Here is a 19,274-nt window from a genome sequence, read left to right on the forward strand (position 1 = left end):
TTAGAAATGGCTGTTGATGACAGGGTATATGGCATGTTAAAAAAAATATTTTGGTGTCTTGTTTCTAGTAGAATGCATGAGATGTTAGGTTTAAGTAGGTTCTTCAGCAGGTCAAATCAAGTCTTGTGTACAGAAAGCTCATGTGATCTGACAGCATGTATGGTGACATTTATAACACACTAGCGTTTGTGTTAAATCTATTCTCAGTATGAAATGTAAAGCCATGCTTGAAGGAGGGAGTGGCATTCTTGTGAAAACATAGAAAACTGCTTATTTTTCAAGTTAGTGAATGTTCAGATATCAAGCTGCCTAGGAAAACTGTATGTGTTAATTGTGATTAAGAGAAAGAAAATAAAAGCCTCGCTGAGCTTTGCGCCAAGAATAATGTATCACCAACAGCTTCCCACCCCCAGTAAAACAAATAAAAAGCCTATGGCTAATGTCTCTGAACTACTTGAAGAAACTTCTGACCTTGGCCTAGGTCTGCAAGACTTGTAGGGTAGCAGGGAGGAAATAGTGGCATTTTTCTTGTTCACCTCACCTCTAATACCTGTTTCTTCTAATATTAGTGGAAAGCTTATGGACTTTGCATTGGAAAACTCTGGGCATGGTGTTGATGTGGAAGCTGTCAAACATTTTGAATGGTATAAGATTTATAGTTGGAAATAAATGCCAATGAAATTTATGAATGTGAATGTGCATCTAGCAGTCTTGGAATGTAACTGAGTTTAAGTGTTTAAGTGTTCACCTAGCTTCTGCTGTGTCTTTTTGCTTTAGGTTTTTTTAGTAAACCAGGTATTTTCTACATAATTTCATTTTAAAATAGGTTGAAGACTAATAGCTACAAAGAACTTGTGTATATGTTGTTCTAAAATTGAGTTCAATATCTAGAAATCACTGTATTATATGATGTTATGATTGTGACCTGAAATGGGAAAGTTAAGGTTTTGGGAAGACAAAACCCAAGGTCTAGCTTGATAAATCCTCAGTGGACTATACTTATATGAAGTCTTAGCACATGCTGTTGTCTCAGTGATTGTGAGACACATGAGTATTGTTGGAGCGATATGGGACACTGGAATCTGCATAGCATGTTAAGTTTTGCTTAAAGGAAAATAATTGATTGCTTTGGAGTCTGTAGAAGGAGGGTAGGAATAAAAAGCAGGTAGTGATACCTTATAGCTATAACATGCAGCAGCCTATCAGATGAAAATGTATGGCAGAAAATTTGAGTATGTATGTTTCCTTTTTATTTCAGGCTTATGGTATGTCAGCTTTGCCTCTAAACTTGATTAAGGGAACTACCAGTGCAGCTTATGAACGTTTAGAGAACACTGAAGATATTGAGGAAGTGGAACAACATTTATTAAGGATTAAGTCAAAGGTATGGTTTTTCACTGTTCTCACTTCCTTAATGAATTTTGTTTTATCCCTTGCTTATTATTTTATGGTCATACTGTAGAGTTTTTGTTCCAGAAAGAACAGTAAGTCAAAAGTGACTGGCTTGTAGTTATTTGGAAACAAATGTGGTCGCTTGGGTTGTAGCGATCAGGTTTTCTTTATCAGTCTTGCAGCAGTAGTTATTTCTGTCTAGCTAATAATGGTGCTGACAAGCTAAACTCAAAATTCTTCAGTCCTGCTTGGATATATGGAAGAGGTGGTTTGTAGAAGCTAAGAATATTAACCTCACTTAGTCTGCTACCAGATATGGCATCCAATTTGTTGATATTTGTGCAGTGTAGTTATTGACACTGGATATTTGCCACATGAAGCTGTTGTGAGTTAGATTCATCAAACTGTTAGTCATCTTTATGAATAAATAACAGCCCCAGACATTCTTGCTTCCCAGTTAATGTACTTTGCTGTTACAAATCATTTCTTTATGAAAAGCGTAGATATGGAAATCTCTGTTCTGAATCCTAAACATCCCTAGGATATTAACACCATTTATAAACCCATGATGGCTCTGCAGCTTACTGAAATACTGTGCCTGATGTAAGCAGGACACTTTTAACAACTTAAGAGGGCAATCTGAAGGAGGATAAGATTCCTTTACGTACAAGATGCTAGGGATAATCTTCCACCTTTTTCGCAACCCATTTCAGATAATGGTTTGACCAGTGTTTTCACAGTCCTTAGTGGGGGGGAAGGGGCATTAAGATGCCTTACTTTGGTTCTGACAGTCCATCTGTGCTGTTGTGTGCTATGATAGTACATCTCAGCAGTGTCGGAACAGTTCCAACAGTCTTCCCTTGATACTTTGCTACTTCTACACAGTGTGGGCACGTTCATATTCTAGAAATCTTGCGTAATGAAACCTAAGTAGTTGTCCCCCAGTTTAAATTGTAATGTTTTGGTTTTGTACGGAGTACTACTACAACAAAGGCATCTGTATTACTGGAATCAATATAAGAAAAACAAAGTGACAAAACCTTGAAAAAATGGAGCATTACTTGTTACAGTAGACTATTGGATTATGAGAGTTTGCAAGCAACTGCTCTTGTTCAATCTAGCCAACAAATAGGATCAAAAAGTAGAAAGTCTTTAAGTTATATCTCTCTATCAATGTGTCTGATTTTCCTTGGTTTATGGATTATGGTCAGGATTCTGCCTTAGTTTGTAATTTAAGTAGTAGTTCTTCAGTTACATTTGCATGAAGTCATGAAGAAAGTGAGTGTTACTGGGGTAATGTACAGTGAAAACTAGAAGTATAAAAGTATGCTATTTAATCTAATGAAAAGATTCAGTAGGTGGTATGGTCTTCTGCTATTAGTATATCTGGTAGCTTTATTTCATTAGTTTTAAATAATTGAAGCTTGGACATGCAGCCTGGAATATTGGACTGTTTTTGAAAAGTCTTTAAGTTACTGAGGTGCTATACAGGGTGTGGAGAATATGTATTTCTGTTAAAAGTGCATTATGATGTTACGTGTGCCTAGAATGTGGTCTTTGTCTTGTAACCTTTGAGAAATTTATCTAAAAGATTTGCTTTAACTTCACTGGGTGTGAAGTGCTCATTATCTACAGGAAGGCCCTTTTGAAATAGGAGGGGAAAATTGCATAGGGAGTTTCAAAATCTAAAAATATATAGTAGGAGATACAACTGTAAGAATCTTTTTTTATCTAAGGCTCAGTTTGTTATGCAGTAGCATCAACATTAGAAACAATTTTGATTTAGTTACCTAATGCCTACTTTGTTGTTTTTCCTTATTAGTGTGTAACTGATTTAAGGATGTGCTACTCAATTGCACAGAGTGCAATGGTGCCTGCTCAGTGCTTAGAGGATCAGAATTAAAGAACATGCTTAAACATAGTCATCAAACAAACAATGATCTGGTACACTTAACTAATTCTTGGAGTAATGAAGCCTCTTGTCTGGATTTCTGTAAGCCATCTTGCTCTTGCACGTACAAGAAAAATAACTGAGTATCTGTAGTGGAACGCTGGAAACAAAATACAGATGCCAAGCTTAATACATTGGCATAGTCATGGAAGGGACCTTTGAAAGTCATCACTCTACACAAAGCAAGGATGCCTTTCAGGTTAGATCAGGTTATTCAGATTACATCAGGGCGTTTTAAGTGTTTCTAGCCATAGAGACTGCCCACCCTGAGGAAATTTTTTAATATACTCATGAAGAGTGTTTTCTACCACCTAATAAGAATTCCCTTTGCAGCTTGTGATTCTTGCAATTCATCCTCTTGCTGTGTATAGAAACAGTGTGAATTATATACTACAAAGTCTTTAGAGTTGTTGTAACTCATTAAACTAGATGTCAAGTTTATTTTCTTGATTCAGTGTCCCTTGATCTCTTGCACTGTTTTTTGGTAACAGTGCAGAGATGGTCGGCCTCTATCATCAAGGGATAGACGGACTGTGCAACAACTAGAAGAGAGACTAAGGACACTTCGGAGGAGAGAGAGGCATCTGGAGTCTATTGAGAAAAGCTGGTGGACGAAGTTCTGTGAAGCTATCAGGCCTCTAAAGGTAAAACTTTTTTTGCTTTTTGACACTTAACTTGCAGCTTCCTTCTGATGTAAATCATAGGTCAAATTTATCGGTTGCCATCGTGAATATCAACTGCTTATTTTTGTGATTACTATTGTTACTACACAATGACAGCCCTATAGCAACCTCTGTTTGGGCTCTTGAAAACCTTTTACTTTGCCTAAAACATGATTAAGATTGAAAAGGACCAAGTTGTATCCAATCTACTGTAGTGCCACTGCCATAGGAAGTCTGAATATCTTTTCTTAGTCATCTGAAAATGGGAAGAAGACAAGGAAGAATTCTATAGCTGTCAGGTTGCTTTGGTTAATGTGAATTATATGTGGCTAGCAGAAGTGAAAGGTACTTTGAGCATCTTGCCAAGTAATTACTTGATCAATAGTAAGCTAGCTGCATACAACTTACGTCTCGATACTTAACCAGTGTGAAAGAGTGAAATAAGATCAAAGCTTTACCCCAGTAACAAAACCCAGTACTTCTATAGAACATTATTGCCATATAGTATTTTTGTCAACTAGATATAGGAAGAAATTCTAGCTTTGCTTTAAAGTGCAGGCTGCACTTTGAAAACCAGAGGGGCAACTATAAGCCATTTCCTCTAATGTCATTGCCAGTGTTAATGCTGAGTACCATTGGAAGTGGGCTGAGGTTGCAGTTGAACAGAAGCTTTGTGTGAGATTTTTAGTGGAGCTATCTTTCTGATATGTTATCAATCTAGACTTAGCCCTTTCATTTAAAGGACAAATAGCCCTAAGTATTCACTTTAACAGTTTGGTTGCTTTCTTTGATTAAAAATAGCTTGTATAATTTCTTTAACTCTTCACATTAATCTTAAATTTGAGAAATGCACTGAACATATCTATTGCCTATAGGACTTGAACAGTTCATTGTATTCTCATAGGATAGCATACAATATCATTAGTTACTGACAGATTATCACTTACATTCAGGATGATATTCCAGTGTCTGTTGCTTCTTGTGGTTTGAATGCTTTTTAGTCTCATAGTGACATAGACAGTCACTATGAATTGTTGACTTAAGAATTGCAGGCTAAAGGGGAATTACAGGTGGATAATATTTTCCTGACAGATTTTCAATTAGAATAGGGTTGTACTGTGAAGCATCATACAAAACTTGTTTACTTTGACTTTCCCTTGAGCCATACTTTGAAGGTGATAACGTCTGTCACTTGATAACATCGTAACTCTTGCAAGACTGATTTTTCTCCTATTTTAATAGCATCTGAACAGTCTTTGGACATATATAACTTGTCAGTTGTTGAATTAGTGGTTTTCATGAAAAGGAAGTATCTCAATATCCATATGTAGTAATTCTGATCAATGTAGAAGTGCAGGAAATATCTTGGAGCTTTGTATGTTGCTTTACAACACTTCTATCTTTAGTGCAACTTGTATATGCTCATTCAAGAATGTGGCTGTTTCTCAGACTTCAAGAGAAATTCCATTTGTGAGGCAAGTACTAGGTATGGAGAACACTATTTCTGCTTTGTGTTTGGGATGGTCAGGTTTATGGGAGTTTCAAACTCTTCCTGGGATTGATGGAACAGAATGTATTCAGGAATAGCACTTAGTCTTGGAGGTATTTTACAGTATTAACTTAGGCAATATGATTATAGAAGTCTGAATGTAGACACTTTAGGAGGACACTATGCATGTTCTTGTTTTAATTACTTTGTTACTGCTAAATACCTATTAGCATGTGATTGTTAAAGCCAAAACTTTTTTCTGTAAAGAATAAGCTTTCTTTGACATGGACTAAAGTAAATTTTGAAAACAATTATTTCACTTAAAGCTAAATCAAACTTACATGAAGCTGTTAATTTTTCAATTAGTCAGAAAAAACACATCTGGAAGATCCCAAGGAAATGAGTAATGGTCAGCGTGAGGTTGTCAATATCAAAATAGTCTTAATTTCTTTCTACAAAATATATTTTTTTGTGTAGATAGCAAATCTACTGCTCCTTTCTTTATTAAGGTTTCTCACTCCTTCATTTGATACTCTCAGCAACAAGAGAAATGTGGTATACTCTAGGGATAGGTTTAAAAATTGTTTATGGGGGAAAGAAACCAGCTCCAGAGCACGTAGTTATTTTTGCTCAATATATGAACAAGACTATAGATTGTAGAACATGGAAGTCTACTTAACAATGGTAAGTTGGGAGTATTGCATCAGTTTTTCATGGGGTACTTCAAAATAGTTGTTTTGAAGATGCCAAAGGTGAGTAATACAAGAAAATGAAGTACTCTGTTTTGAAGATTGAGACCTGTGTGAACAGAGCACACTCAGGTGGCTTAGCTTAAGCAGGAACTTAAAGGCATTGACATCAGTCCAAGGATATGCAGGCTACTTGACAGAGTGGTACACTTGAACTCCAGCAAGGGGGAGAGAAACTGTTCTATCTATTCTTAAGGATAGGGAGGACTTTATATAGACGTGTCAGCATCTTTACCTGCTGCTGAAGGCCTTCAGAGAAGCATAGGTACAGTTAATGCTGTCTGGAGGGTGGAGGGTTAGGGTATTAATCTTCTTTTCTTAATGTTTTTTTTTTTAAACCCTACCACTACCCTGCTCCCAACTTCTCTGGAGAGAGCTGAAAGAGGAGAAACTGTAGGCAATTGCTTGCATAACAGCCATGCTGGCAGAGTGTTAGTGCAGACTAGATGCTGTCAGGAGTTAGTTGCCTCACAGGTGGTGTGGCTAAACTGACATGCCTTTTTTCCTGCAGTTGCACCTGCATCTTTTACATCAGGGAGGCTGGCAACATGACAAGCAAGAGATGTGAATATTTAATGCCCTTAGTTTACTTAGTGATAACTTAATACTAAGTGGTTTGCTTCATCTAACAATCATTTTTAACCCATGTTTGCCAGGTTACTTGAAAATTCCTGGAAAATAGTTTATGTCATGCAATAGTGTGGTGGGTTGACTTGGCTGCCAAATGCCCACCCAGCTGCTCTCTCACTCCCCATCAACAGGATAGAGAAGGAAATAAGATGGAAAAAACGTGGGGGTCAGGATAGACATGACAATTGCTTAAAAGTTATCATCCTGGGCAAAACAGAGTTGAAGAAAATTGCCAGTTAAAAATGATCTGAATGGTAAAAACAAAGACCATTTAAAACACCTTCCTGTCCCCCCCTGCTCTTTCCCAGGCTGAACTTTGCTCCTTTAGTCCTGACTGAAGTGGCACAGTGGGGATAGGCAATAGGTAGAAAGGACAGCCTTACAGCATGCCTGCTGCTAAAACCTTGCCATATAAACACAATACGAATAGTGACTCCCCATGAGGAATCCAGCTTTGATTCTTGGTCAGTATAACTGTTCAATAATGTGCCACCAGTTTTCTTTACTCTGTTAATGGATACTAGCCCTGAGAGAATGACTGCTGCTTTAAATTTTTGTGATGCTTCAGTATTGGTTCAAAATCATGGAATAGCTGTCCTAAGCAGATTCACAGTTTCTTTTTTTGTTGCTACATGAGTACCACTGTAGGAAACAATTGGGCAGGTGAGTATTCCTTTAGCTTTTTGGAGGGGCAGATATTAACAATTTTTACAAGTTAATTTTGCAGCTTTTTAAAGTAGTACCATGTAAGTTTGTGCATCATGTGGTCATTCCTGCTCAGAATAAATTATCTATTCTGTTCCATGATTCTTAGAAACACTTTGGAATTATCCATAGATGGAACAACTTATCTTGACTGAGATCTGGGAGCAGGGTTAGGAGGCAAAGAGCTCAAACAAGGATGATGTAGGGGTCAGGGAATGTTAAAGGGAGATACCAGGGAAAACAATGTAAGCAGAACATGAATAATGTCAGAAAATCAGCTTACGACTTGATTATGTGCACTAGCAGTGGAAAAATATGCTAATCAAATATTTAAGTTATTTGGCCTGATTGATTAAAATGAAATGCAATTCAACTTTCCCCATGACCTAGAAGTGGCATGCTTGCATTATTACTGTTGAGAAATGCCTATATTGACATTTTTGTCTTGTGTTTGCTTAGCTGTGTCCTTTAATCCCATATGTTCAAATGTAAAACAAAGCTTTAAGTAAACCAGTTCTTACTGTCTTCTGCTTTAGCTGTTTCCTTACTTGCTCATATAGAGGCTTTCTATTAAGATGCTAAAGGAACTCATTCAGGCAGCAGCATAAGTTGTATTAGTAGGCATTATTTCAACTCATTGTTTTTGTGGTATCTGCAGTCTTGTATAAAAGCATGGTCCACTGGTTTTTGGCAGTTATCTGTATGCATACTAGTTTGTCCAACAGATTGTAGATTAGAAGACCCAACAGACACTTAGAGGTGATCAAAATGATGGAAGTGCAAGGCAGCAGCTCTGAAACCTTTTCTGTAGCAAATGACTGAGCACAGATGGGTATGGGGTATGTGTTTTGTAGCTAAGGGATATAAGGAAATAGCCTGGCTATGGAGCAGTTCAAACAGATTGTAGTGGAGGAGGTAACATAGCTTGAGGTCCTGCTTTCAAAAGGACTAGGGAGTAGGCAATAGGATTGTCTTCCATTGGAAGTGAAACTTCTCTTAGTAATAGATCAGGGGTTGCTTGCTTTCTTTTTTTGTAATGACCTTACTAAATTCCTCCATGTGGTGTTTGGCTGAAACCCAGGCTTTTTGTTTTCACCTGTTCCAGTACTAAAAGCTTTTCAGCATCAGGTGATAAATAGTCCTGCTATGAGAACAAGAGGCTTTGATTAAGGGCTGTCCTTTGCTCTGAAATTGAACATGTACTCATGTTCTTGGGGGCTTGGATTCTTTCATTTATACTGTGACACAAAGCAAAATTATTCTGTAAATTTTCATGGCTAAGTGTGTCTAAAATTGTGTTCTAGTTAGTTTAAAGCTAGTAAACAGCAGTATAGTGTAGTGTCACAATAAGATTGTGGATGACAGATTTGTCCTTTGCTATAGGTGACAAGTAGAAGGCAACAGTAAGTGTATAGCTCCTGCTGCAATGTTTTTCTAGCCTATCTTAGGCTTTATGTGGGGAGAAAGGAAAGGAAGTAATTATTCTTTCCCTTACCCAGATTCCAAAAGGTACCCAACTGGAGGCATGCTTTTAATTTAAGTCAGGTTGATACCATTGGATAAGAGACTCAGTAGGACTGTGGAAGTTGCAAGCTCAACTGCTAGTCTGAGTGTTGGTATCCTCTTAATCCTTGGCCAAGTGGTGGTTAATAAACTAGAAATGATGTCGATTGTAATCATTGAGGCAGGAAGAAAAATCTAGATAAGAACATAGAGATCTCTTCTGTGAAACGCTGATGTCAACTGATGCTCTGAAGTTGTGTAATTGTAGGTTGATGTTAATCGTACATCATTTATGGTTCAGTAGTCTTAATAGCACTGTGGAGATACAGGGTTAACTAAGGTAGAATGAAGGTCTTTAATATTAGACTTTTCAATCTCATATTTAATGGGACTGGAGTTAAGGTTAAAATGGGAAAACGAGTGCTTTTTCAACCACTTACCTACTAAGTGTTATGCATCGCTTCAGAAGACAGACTTATTCTAGAGGAGATGTGGATACCTGTGTACCAGCCATAGTTGACAATGAAGGGAACTAATTGAAGCTTAAGACTTTTGGTCTTAATTGTCTTTAAACATCTCTTTCCTGTACAGCTAATAACTAGTGGGAGTTTGCTATGGAGAGGTAAAAATCTTAGTACACTTAAATATGTGGAAATGGGCAATTTTAATTACCTTGATATTGGTCTAAATCTATACCTAATAAGGCCTACATAATTTGAGTTGTTTTATAAGCAATGCTCTAATACTGGGTTTGAGTTTGCAGATGGAAGCTTATCTTCAGAATTTAATGAACAATAATAGCATTCTAACTCTGAGTATCTTTAATGAGTAGCTGTAAAAGTTCTTAACCTTTTCAAGATGGCTGTTCACCAAGTTTAAAGGTTAATAAAATAATTCAAATGATGAAACTCCCTCATACATGGGGAAGACCCTGTGTTGTGTTCCTGCATATGGAATTTGGAAATAAGTCTGTCTACGTTGCCTCAGGTCTAGCAATCTGAGAATGTTATCGTTTTGGGAACTTCAGCGTACTTATCTAAGCATATTCTGTGACTAGGGTTTTGAGGAAAATACAATGAACCTGTTGGAGCTGTAACTGAATGGTTTTGCTATCTGGGCTCACTTTTGTGTGTTATTGCCTAACCCCCACAAAGAAAAGATTGTGAGGGAGAAAACCTTCCAAAAAAGTGGAGAATGATTTACTGATCTAGTGTGTAGCCCAAGGAAAAAAATAGGAGATGTTCTTGTTGAGGACACCTTGGAGAACAAAGTCATTGACTCGAGTGCTGTAAAAACACTTTTCTGTGCTTTAATTAAGATCTTAAGGAACAACTTTATTTCTCTGAATCTACTTGATTCAGACCATTCATAGAAGAACTGAAAGAAATAAAGCCACTTTTGAAAGAAGGTGTCTTCTTCCTCTAAGGAGAAAAATGAGAAGGAAATGGGGGAAAACATACAGGTATCAGAATATTTTTTTCAGTTCTCTAAACTTACTGCTACGCTGCCTGAACTCTTCCTGTTTAAAATAAACTTTCATATTTTGACTATATCAGGGACTAAATCATCTAGCTTTTCAAGATGTTTGCTTATTTTAATCTAGCTCTTGAAACCAGAGAAATCTGAGTGTACAAACCCAGCCTAACTGCTGATATGATTTGTCTACAAAAATCTTTATTTACTCCTGGTAGACTTAGTTTAGTGTTTCATATGACAGCTTGGTTTAGCCAAGAAATTCTGTTCTTTTGTACATCAGGCAGTTCCATATTAGTGTGCAAAGGCTTCAAAAAAGCCTGCTATTGCTGATTTTAAAAACAATAGCAGTATCTGATTTAAGTAGAGATAATATTTTTTAAGGACCATGATAATTATCTGTGCTTGTGACTAGCTGGCTAAATAACCACAGCTGTTGAACTACTTCTTGATTTCAAATTCTTGAATAGGGTATGCATTGCAAAGGAAGATTGTGGGGCAAATGACTTGCCTAGTGCAGCTAAAGGGGCATGGAAGCTCTTCTAGAACCTTCTATAGAAGAGGCCTTTATCTGGCATTTGTGATGTTGTTGTAGTTATCTTATTTTAATCACTTGTAGATAGATAGTGTTTTAGAATAATACACTTTAAGTACCATTTACCTAGATTTTCTTGAAACTCAAGTGTTTTTTGTACTTATTTATAAGCATCTTAATTTTTTCTAGTCCATTCTCAAGTCTTCATGTGACTTCGAAATTAAATTTTTAGATGACTTAAACCTTTGAGTCAAAATACTTTGTAGAGTTAGTGATTTCTATAACTTGAACCTTGAAATTTGCTTTGAAATACTCAATACTGATGAGTGAGAGGACTTTCAGACAGAAACAAGAAAAAATATACCTGATTTTTAGGCTTGGTTTCTTGAGTTTTACATCATGTCCTCCAAGTGATTTTTTTCATTGAGTGTTTGAGTAGCACTAGAAAAGGGAGCTGTCACTTGAGAAAGGGGAGATGTTCCTTGTAGGCAGTGCACAGTTTGCCTTCTGTTGGAAGGTGAGCACACAGATGTGGTGGCCAAGGGAAACAAACTCTTAATTTCCCTTAATTAAACCCAAATGCATGTGTATAGTTAAGGTTTTCTATATAGTATAGTAAGTACTGGTTGTACCTTCTGATAAATGCTGTGTTCACTTTGTGTAACAGTTGATCTTAATGACACTTTTGACTTATAGGTAGACTTTAATGCTTGATTCTGAGCTTTAGTGTATCCACCAGGTGAAGTGGTGGTTCTTATCTTAGATGGTCAACTTTTTAAATACTTGACATAAACCCTGTTTAACAGGGTAAAGATTTTGTTAGCACGTCTCTCAAGTATTTACCAGAAAGTTACTACTTGAAGTGTATTGAACCTCTGAGGTGGCCCAAGATCATTAGTCCATTATTGAAACTTAGACAAGTCTTCACTTGTATTGACTGCAAGCACTTTCAGTGAAATTCTAATAAATCTTTACTTCTAGATTGTGTGGGGCGTATTCTTCATCATCGTGGCACTGCTCTTCACTGTGTCTCTGTTCTTGTCAAAGTAAGTACATTTTGGCATTTTTCTTAACCACTTAAACTATATAGTCTGTGCTCTAACATCAAAATCAGGGGTGGCTTGCTTCAAGAGTCAGCCCACTTCTTTTCTCTGCTACATTTCTGTAACTAGAGCTGCATTCCTCATTATAATAGTATGTATTGAAACTGAGCAAAATGTGCTAAAAAGACTCAAAAAAGGATGTGGTTCAGCTTGATTGACTGTATGCTGCTGAAAACAGTTCTGATTCATCAGAGATAAAGCGTGTATGTTAAGGAAGTTTAACTCGGACTACAGAAGTATTCTGATTGCTTGAGTGAATTATAATGCATGTAGGTACTCTTGAGCTAGGTAACAGGTGCTTAAATTCTTGCAGTAAACGACATATATAATCTATTATGTGCATTACATTGTAGTTGTTTCATGGTGTGGGAAGCAATATTGCCAGCTGTAAATCTGGTGGATTTCACTGAAGACTGAGGCTAACCAGAGGTCTCAAATGTTGGCATTTTTAATACTTCAGACTGGGCAAATAAGCTGTATGACCCAAACTAGGGGAAAGCTAAAATGCAAAGGAGATGTAGAAATTAATATACCTCTTCACAGGACCAAGTGCAATGAGTGTGGTAAAACAAAGTATGTGTCTGTATGGTTATGAAAAAGCAGTCAGTCTTTGGGCTTAGTTCAGCACTTTTTGAGCTTTTTTTTTTAAATTCAACTGAAGACAAAGCTCTGGAAGAACCGTAGTACTAACCCAGTTTTTTTATTATGGTAGTTTGGACAAAGCTCTGCATTCGGCTGGCTTCGACTCAGGGTTTATAATTTTAGGAACTAATCTGACCAACCCGTTGAATATGCTGTTACCTGTTCTTCAAACAGTAAGTAAAAAATTGGTGATGTATGTACATAAAGTTGCTCCTTTTTTTTCTGGTAAGCTGTCAAAAGGCAAACTATACTTCTCCAAGTAATTCATTAAAACAAAATTGTCTAGATAGGTGTTCTGTAAAAGCTATGCAACTTCTTTGTTAACAACCTTTTATTTATTAAATAATGATATGAGGATCTTGGGTGGATGGAAGCCAGTTTCTAGGGGAAGGTGGTGCTTGAAACTAATTTTTGTCTGAGAAGAGGGTAGCAATGAAGAATGGCATCACTTGTAGTTTTGTGCAGAATCAAAGCAACTTTCTCCCATGTCCTACCTAGAGTCTAGTTGGTTGTATAACTGATAGCTTATCCCCCTTAAGTGAAGTAAATGCACTTTTTCGCAATATATTTATTGAGCCTTGAAAGATATATTACATGCTGTGCAGTTATAGATGTTACAGTAATGCATCAGTCCTTGAAACAAACCCTACCTAAGATCCAACATCTGTTAACTTCAGTAGGGTTGGAAGGCAACAAGGCCACATACAAATTTGGCAATCAGTCATGGGTAGCTAAGAAAAAGTAAAGCCTTAATGTGAGCTGTTTCTTTACTCTTCTCTAGTTGACTTCTCTTCATATTATTGGTATAAGGGGTTGGCACAATGCATTGCTTCCCTGTGGTTTCTAAAACTGTTGAACACCTAAGCTTGCAGTTTACGGAGAAAAGTGGTGTTTAGCAGCAGTATTATCTCAAGCTGTTATTAATGTAAATAAAATCAAGTTTTGTATGGAAATATGTTCAGAAATATTAGCTTATCAAATGCCTATACAGTCCTAAAATGATTGTTGCCACTGCAGACTTGTTAAATGCCCTCTCGGAACAGAATTAAGTATTTCTTAGCTTAAAAATCTATAACACTTCAAAATTGAGGCAAGTTTTAAATTAAGAAAAATGCTCAGCTGCTTTGCCAAACTAATTGTATAAGCTGTATTAGCAGCAAGCTATATTAGCTGTGTTTGGAGCCAGTGATGTAAAACTTTTAAATGGAAGGACTCTTACTACCTCAGATACTCTAAGTAGAAACTACTTATTTAGCTTTCAGGGGGAAGAACTTGTTTTCTAGTTTGAATGTTTTGTTGTATTTTAACTGCTTGTGTTTTCTTGTTTTAGGTTTTTCCACTTGATTATATTCTTATTACAACTATTGTTATGTACTTTATCTTCACTTCAATGGCAGGGATTCGAAATATGGGTATATGGTTCTTCTGGATAAGGGTAAATATGATTTAAGAGTTTATAATAATCAGTGAGATGTTTAACAAATGTGATATTGAATATATTTAATAGTCATTATTTATGTACTGCTTTGTAAATACTGTATATTGCCCATAGCATTGTCTATATTTCTAATGAGTTGTACAATATTCACTGCTTTTGAGAAGTGTTCTGTTTTGCTAAGTTATCACACCAAAACTGATGTTTTAATTTGGTAAGCAATACAGCCAGATGAATCTTTGAAGTGTTTAATCGGTGGCACTTTGGCTTCTGATTTCTCTAAGTTAGAGCCATATGATTCTGACATACTGGAAGTATTAGTGACTTATGGTGGAAATCTGAAATGTGCATGCAGACAGTAGTGCTTGGCTTGCTTTTTAGGTGGCAAGCAAGTTTGGCTTGGTGAGAGGTAAGAGCACAGTGATGATATGGCATATCTAAATATGATGCAAATAATATATTACTGTATTTGAAAAAGCAGCTTTGTATCCAGTAGTATGCCATTCATGCCTGTGATGCTGGGTTAAATATTTTCTTCTGTGCCTACTTCCTGTTTAAAACTGTCAAGCTTTTGTGGGGTGACACCCCCAAATTGTGAACAGTGACCCTGAGTCGCTGCAGTGAGTTGAGATTGGCTGTTGGTTTTGGTCTTCCAAAACCTCAGCTGCTGGCTGCTTTACCCTAATATGGTACTCAGGGTAGGCCTTTGGGGATTACAGAATAGAGTGGTATCTACAGGGTGACAACGAGGGACTTTGTTCCCTGCAGTGTAAAGTGGAAAAGATGCCACCATATGGTGTGCAAGTTTTCTCGGAGCCTGGGAATACTCTTGTAACTCCCTCCTCTGTTTCTAGATGAGAGGTGTAGTGATAGATGACTTCTCACCTTGACTGAGGGACACGATATTCTTTGAACCAAGGCACAGTTTTTTATCAGTGATAGGCAACAGCATTTAAATCTTGCTACTAACTGCTGGTTTATAAATGTTCTGGGTCATTAATGCAAAAAACAATTAATTTTGTTATATAGCTGTGCTTTGAATTTCAGGTAAATACACCTGAAAACCTGCTTTGACTTACTGGAATTAAGTTGCAAGAGGAGAATTTTAGCAGCCTCCCACTTCTGTCAGTAGAATTGAAGTTGTTACTTGAATTAACAAGGATTTTAATTGTCTTCAGGAAAATAAGAGGTTTTTTCATTATGTTAATATTTGTGTGTTTTCTGGTTTTAGCTTTATAAAATCAGACGAGGGAAGACTCGACCTCAAGCACTCTTGTTTCTCTGTATGATACTTCTGTTGATAGTTCTTCATACAAGCTACATGATCTACAGTCTTGCCCCTCAGTATGTAATGTATGGAAGCCAAAAGTACCTGGTACAGGTGAGATAATACTTGTTAAAAAAATCTTTCTATATCAGAAATGAACTGTTTACAGTGACTTTTAAAGTCAAGCCCACTTTCAGTTTTGAAGACTTTTGTAGGATTTTTTAACTACTAGTAGGTCTCTTGATAATACATTAGCCAGAAACTGGTTCAGTATGTATAACACAACTTAATTCCTGGATCATCTTCAGACGATGTAAAACTTCTGAGTATTGCTTTACTTGTTTTGATATGACAGCTGCTAGCTTCTACTAGGTTTTGTACTGGTATGCTAAGGTTGCTGAATGACTGCAGTGAGGATTAGTTTTAGTGTGTAAGACTGTCTATAGACTGAAAGCAATGTCGTTCTGTAGTTCATAGTTTTTTATCTGCATATTTGTGAGAAATTACAAACATAACGGTGCAGTAGAAGATAATCAGAATAAAGCTGAGGATGTGCTGATTAATCACACCTTAGACTGTCCAACTTCATGAAACTTGTTGCAGTTCTTGCTCTATGAAATCTTCTACAGAATTAAGTAGTTAACATCAGTCTGTGCTTTTTTTGTTGCACTGTTGTGTACTTCAAGTTTAGGTTGTTGGGTTTAAGTCTTTCATCTTCTGTACCTGAAAGCTTTAATTCTTGTATTTCATCTGAGTGGAGGTCTGCATATTTATGGGGAAGTTCAGTTACACATCATAAGCATTTTGAGAGGTTTTATGGACAGCTGTTTACCATGATGTGGTATCCTACAGGGGTAGGCTTTGTTAGATCTGATCTTGCAAATGTAGACAACTAACTAGTGATGAACTTGTTGTTCATATTCAGGCACAACAAAGTCTGGATCTCTTGGCGTGCTGTTTGGGGTTTAAGTATAAGTTTCACAAAGACAAAAATTGACCTGAAGTGGTTGGAAGAAGGGGTTTAGATCAGACTGAAATAACTGGGTGCTGCTTTGGGCATTTGGAACACTTGTGTTAGTTTTCCAGAAGGGTGTGCCTCTGGGAGGAGAGCACATGGCTTTAAAAAAGTCACCCACCAACCTTCTTTTTAGTAAATAATTTCCCTATCAATTCTTTCAGTTTAAACAGAATAGATGCAGAGTACTTTTGCTCAAAAGGATTATAAGGAGAAATTGACATTGAAGTAGTTTTAGTAGAGAAGAGGAACCTGATCAACTTAAATGTGCTGAGTGGATATGGTAGAACTGTCACTGCAGAAAGTGAGGTGTTCAATAAATGCTACTTTTCTGCTGCCTTTACGTCTAAATTGTCTGGTAATAGTAGGTTGGTCATCCTGATATCAATCCAAGCACAATGATAGAATCACTGTAGAGGACTTGCATATTTGGCATTTAGGAAGTTTAATGCGCTTTCATTAGATACTATGCTGGATAAAACTAATACAAAATAAGCATGCTTAGGCATCTGTAAATTGTCTCAACTTACAAGAATTAGGGTATTAACGGCAAGAAACTAATCTAAAAATCAGTTTAGAAAAGCAATTTGCTTCTATGGTGTGTTTACATTGAACTCCTGCATGATTGATGACTGTATATGTAGCCTAGAACATCTTATAGCTATATATGAATTAGTTATGAGCTCAAGTCCCTGCAAGAAGCAGTTTGTTTGGTTGGTTTTTTTATTGTAGACTGATTGTGTGTCTAATTACAGTGCAGAACCATTGTGGGTGGATGAGTGGGAAGGACAATTTCATTAAGGATCCTACGAAGCTAGGCTTTAAGCCATTCAGTGACCTGAGAAAAGAATCCTTTATGACAAAGCCTGCAGATAACATGGAAGATTGAAGAGAAAAGCAAATAATAAAGACAGTAGCTAGCAGTTTAGTTTGCTTTATGAATAAAATGGCAGTGTTTCAGTAAAATAAAACACTTACATGGGGGCAGTGGGTGGATGGGAAGATTGGGACTTAACAAATGTTTGCATGCTAGCTGTTTATGACAAATATTATCTGAACATAGATAGAGTTTATAATGAAAAGGGTCAAGAGAATGGAGCACAGAGTCAGGGAGGCACGTATGCATTCAAACAGCTATTGAAGTACAGTCCTAGTCAGCACTGCAAGAAGGATTAGCTGGGATGGTTGACAAGAGCTACAACTTTTCATTTAAGGATTAAAAAAATGTTGTGGTCAAGATAGCCATCCTGGGTCTCTAGCTTGTTATGTACCGTTTCGAAGAGCTAAAGTGCATGAAGTAACTTGGGTAGAAACACCGGTTTTAATGTTATGATAACATGAAGCATAAAGACTATACTGTAAATGACAACGGGACTTCTCTGGCATGCCAAGTAAATATAAAGTTTTTGGACAACATCCTCAAAACGTCTTTCAGAATATGCCAGATGCATTTTCTGACTACCCTGATAACTGGACATCATTTTTTTGTTTTGAAATGGGGAGAGATGGTGGCTGGGAATAAGGAGGAGCAACAGATTTTTCTGTGCATGTTAGCAATGAAGAGGAACTTGAGGGTTATGAGTTGGTTAACACAGGAACTGGACAGATGAAATAAGTTTCATGCATATGGCAGGCTTCCTGATGATGGAAGCTGTATGCACTAGTTTGCTTGGACAGTGGAGACTTTCATTGCTTGCACACCACAGTCAATTTCATCATTTAAAGTGACACCACTGGTAACCGATGCTGTACATAACCAAGCAATAAATAGGCAATATTCCAAGTCGGCTTTGTGGATGAGTGCACTCATAAACATGTATGTCAGAACCTGGTGGCTCACAGGAAGATAGTGTGTAAAAGCACTTCCCCCTTTTCTTTGCTCGACAGTAGTTCCCAGTCTAGTAACCTGTCAAACTAATTTGTAACCGAAGTCTACAGTGATGCCTTAGACCTGTTATAATCCTGTTTGAATCTTGAACTGTTTCCTTTGGAGACTGTTACACTTGACAAGACCTTTTAACTTTGAAGTGCTGTCAGCTTTTCCTGATAATTGAATATGTGTAGAAAAATGGAGCTCTTGTGAGGCAATTACTGTTAGCTAGACCTGGGCTACTTGCTTTATTTAACTCTTTGACCATAGTGGTGTTCAAAGCCTGTGTCCCCGATTAATTGGAAGTGTCTTCAACTGTGATGTCTGTAGGAAACTTTTCTTTTGGATACAGTGCCCTTATCAACTGAGGCCCTGTGTAGGGCTTTGATCAGCTTGCATAGCTCTTCAAACACTGAAGAACACTTGATTTCATCTCTTAAGAAAACCTTTGTAACATCTCCTAAGCAGGCACGAGTCTCTTCATTGCCTTTCACAAAGGTAACGAGTTCTGTCCTCATCCAGGCCTTCTTAGTTTTGTAGCAAAAACACAACTCTGCCCATGCTTGAAGTGTAATTGCCACTTCTGTTCAACAAGGCCAAGTTTCCTTTCTTCTGAAAGAAAGACCACTGCTTGCCAATGTTTCTGCCTAGTGGACCTGAAAGACTTGACTGGCCTAGACAGGAATTAGAAGGCCAGAATTTGCCACAGGTGACACTGATACTTTTCCTCAGTTGAGAGCCAGAGCAGCAGCAGTCACTTTTTCCTTCCTCAGCCTTCATGTAGATAATTCAGAGGAGTGGAACTAAGCTGCAGGACACTGAATGTCTCCATTGTCATCAGCAGGAATCCAGA

At 37.2% G+C, this 19,274-nt stretch overlaps 1 protein-coding gene across 1 annotated transcript in view; it reads left to right on the top strand.

Annotated features, from left to right (window-relative positions):
* Positions 1-19,274, top strand: part of LMBRD1 (LMBR1 domain containing 1) — an 88,143-nt gene that overhangs the window by 49,187 nt on the left and 19,682 nt on the right. The window contains exons 8-13 of the mRNA XM_086461494.1: positions 1,259-1,384; positions 3,835-3,987; positions 12,071-12,135; positions 12,905-13,007; positions 14,165-14,269; positions 15,501-15,650. Of these exons, the coding sequence (XP_086317620.1) occupies positions 1,259-1,384; positions 3,835-3,987; positions 12,071-12,135; positions 12,905-13,007; positions 14,165-14,269; positions 15,501-15,650 (702 nt within the window). The remainder of the gene's footprint in view (positions 1-1,258; positions 1,385-3,834; positions 3,988-12,070; positions 12,136-12,904; positions 13,008-14,164; positions 14,270-15,500; positions 15,651-19,274) is intronic.

Source organism: Leptosomus discolor, chromosome 2 (assembly GCF_034619465.1).
Source record: "Leptosomus discolor isolate bLepDis1 chromosome 2, bLepDis1.hap2, whole genome shotgun sequence".
Classification (NCBI taxonomy): domain Eukaryota; kingdom Metazoa; phylum Chordata; class Aves; order Leptosomiformes; family Leptosomidae; genus Leptosomus; species Leptosomus discolor.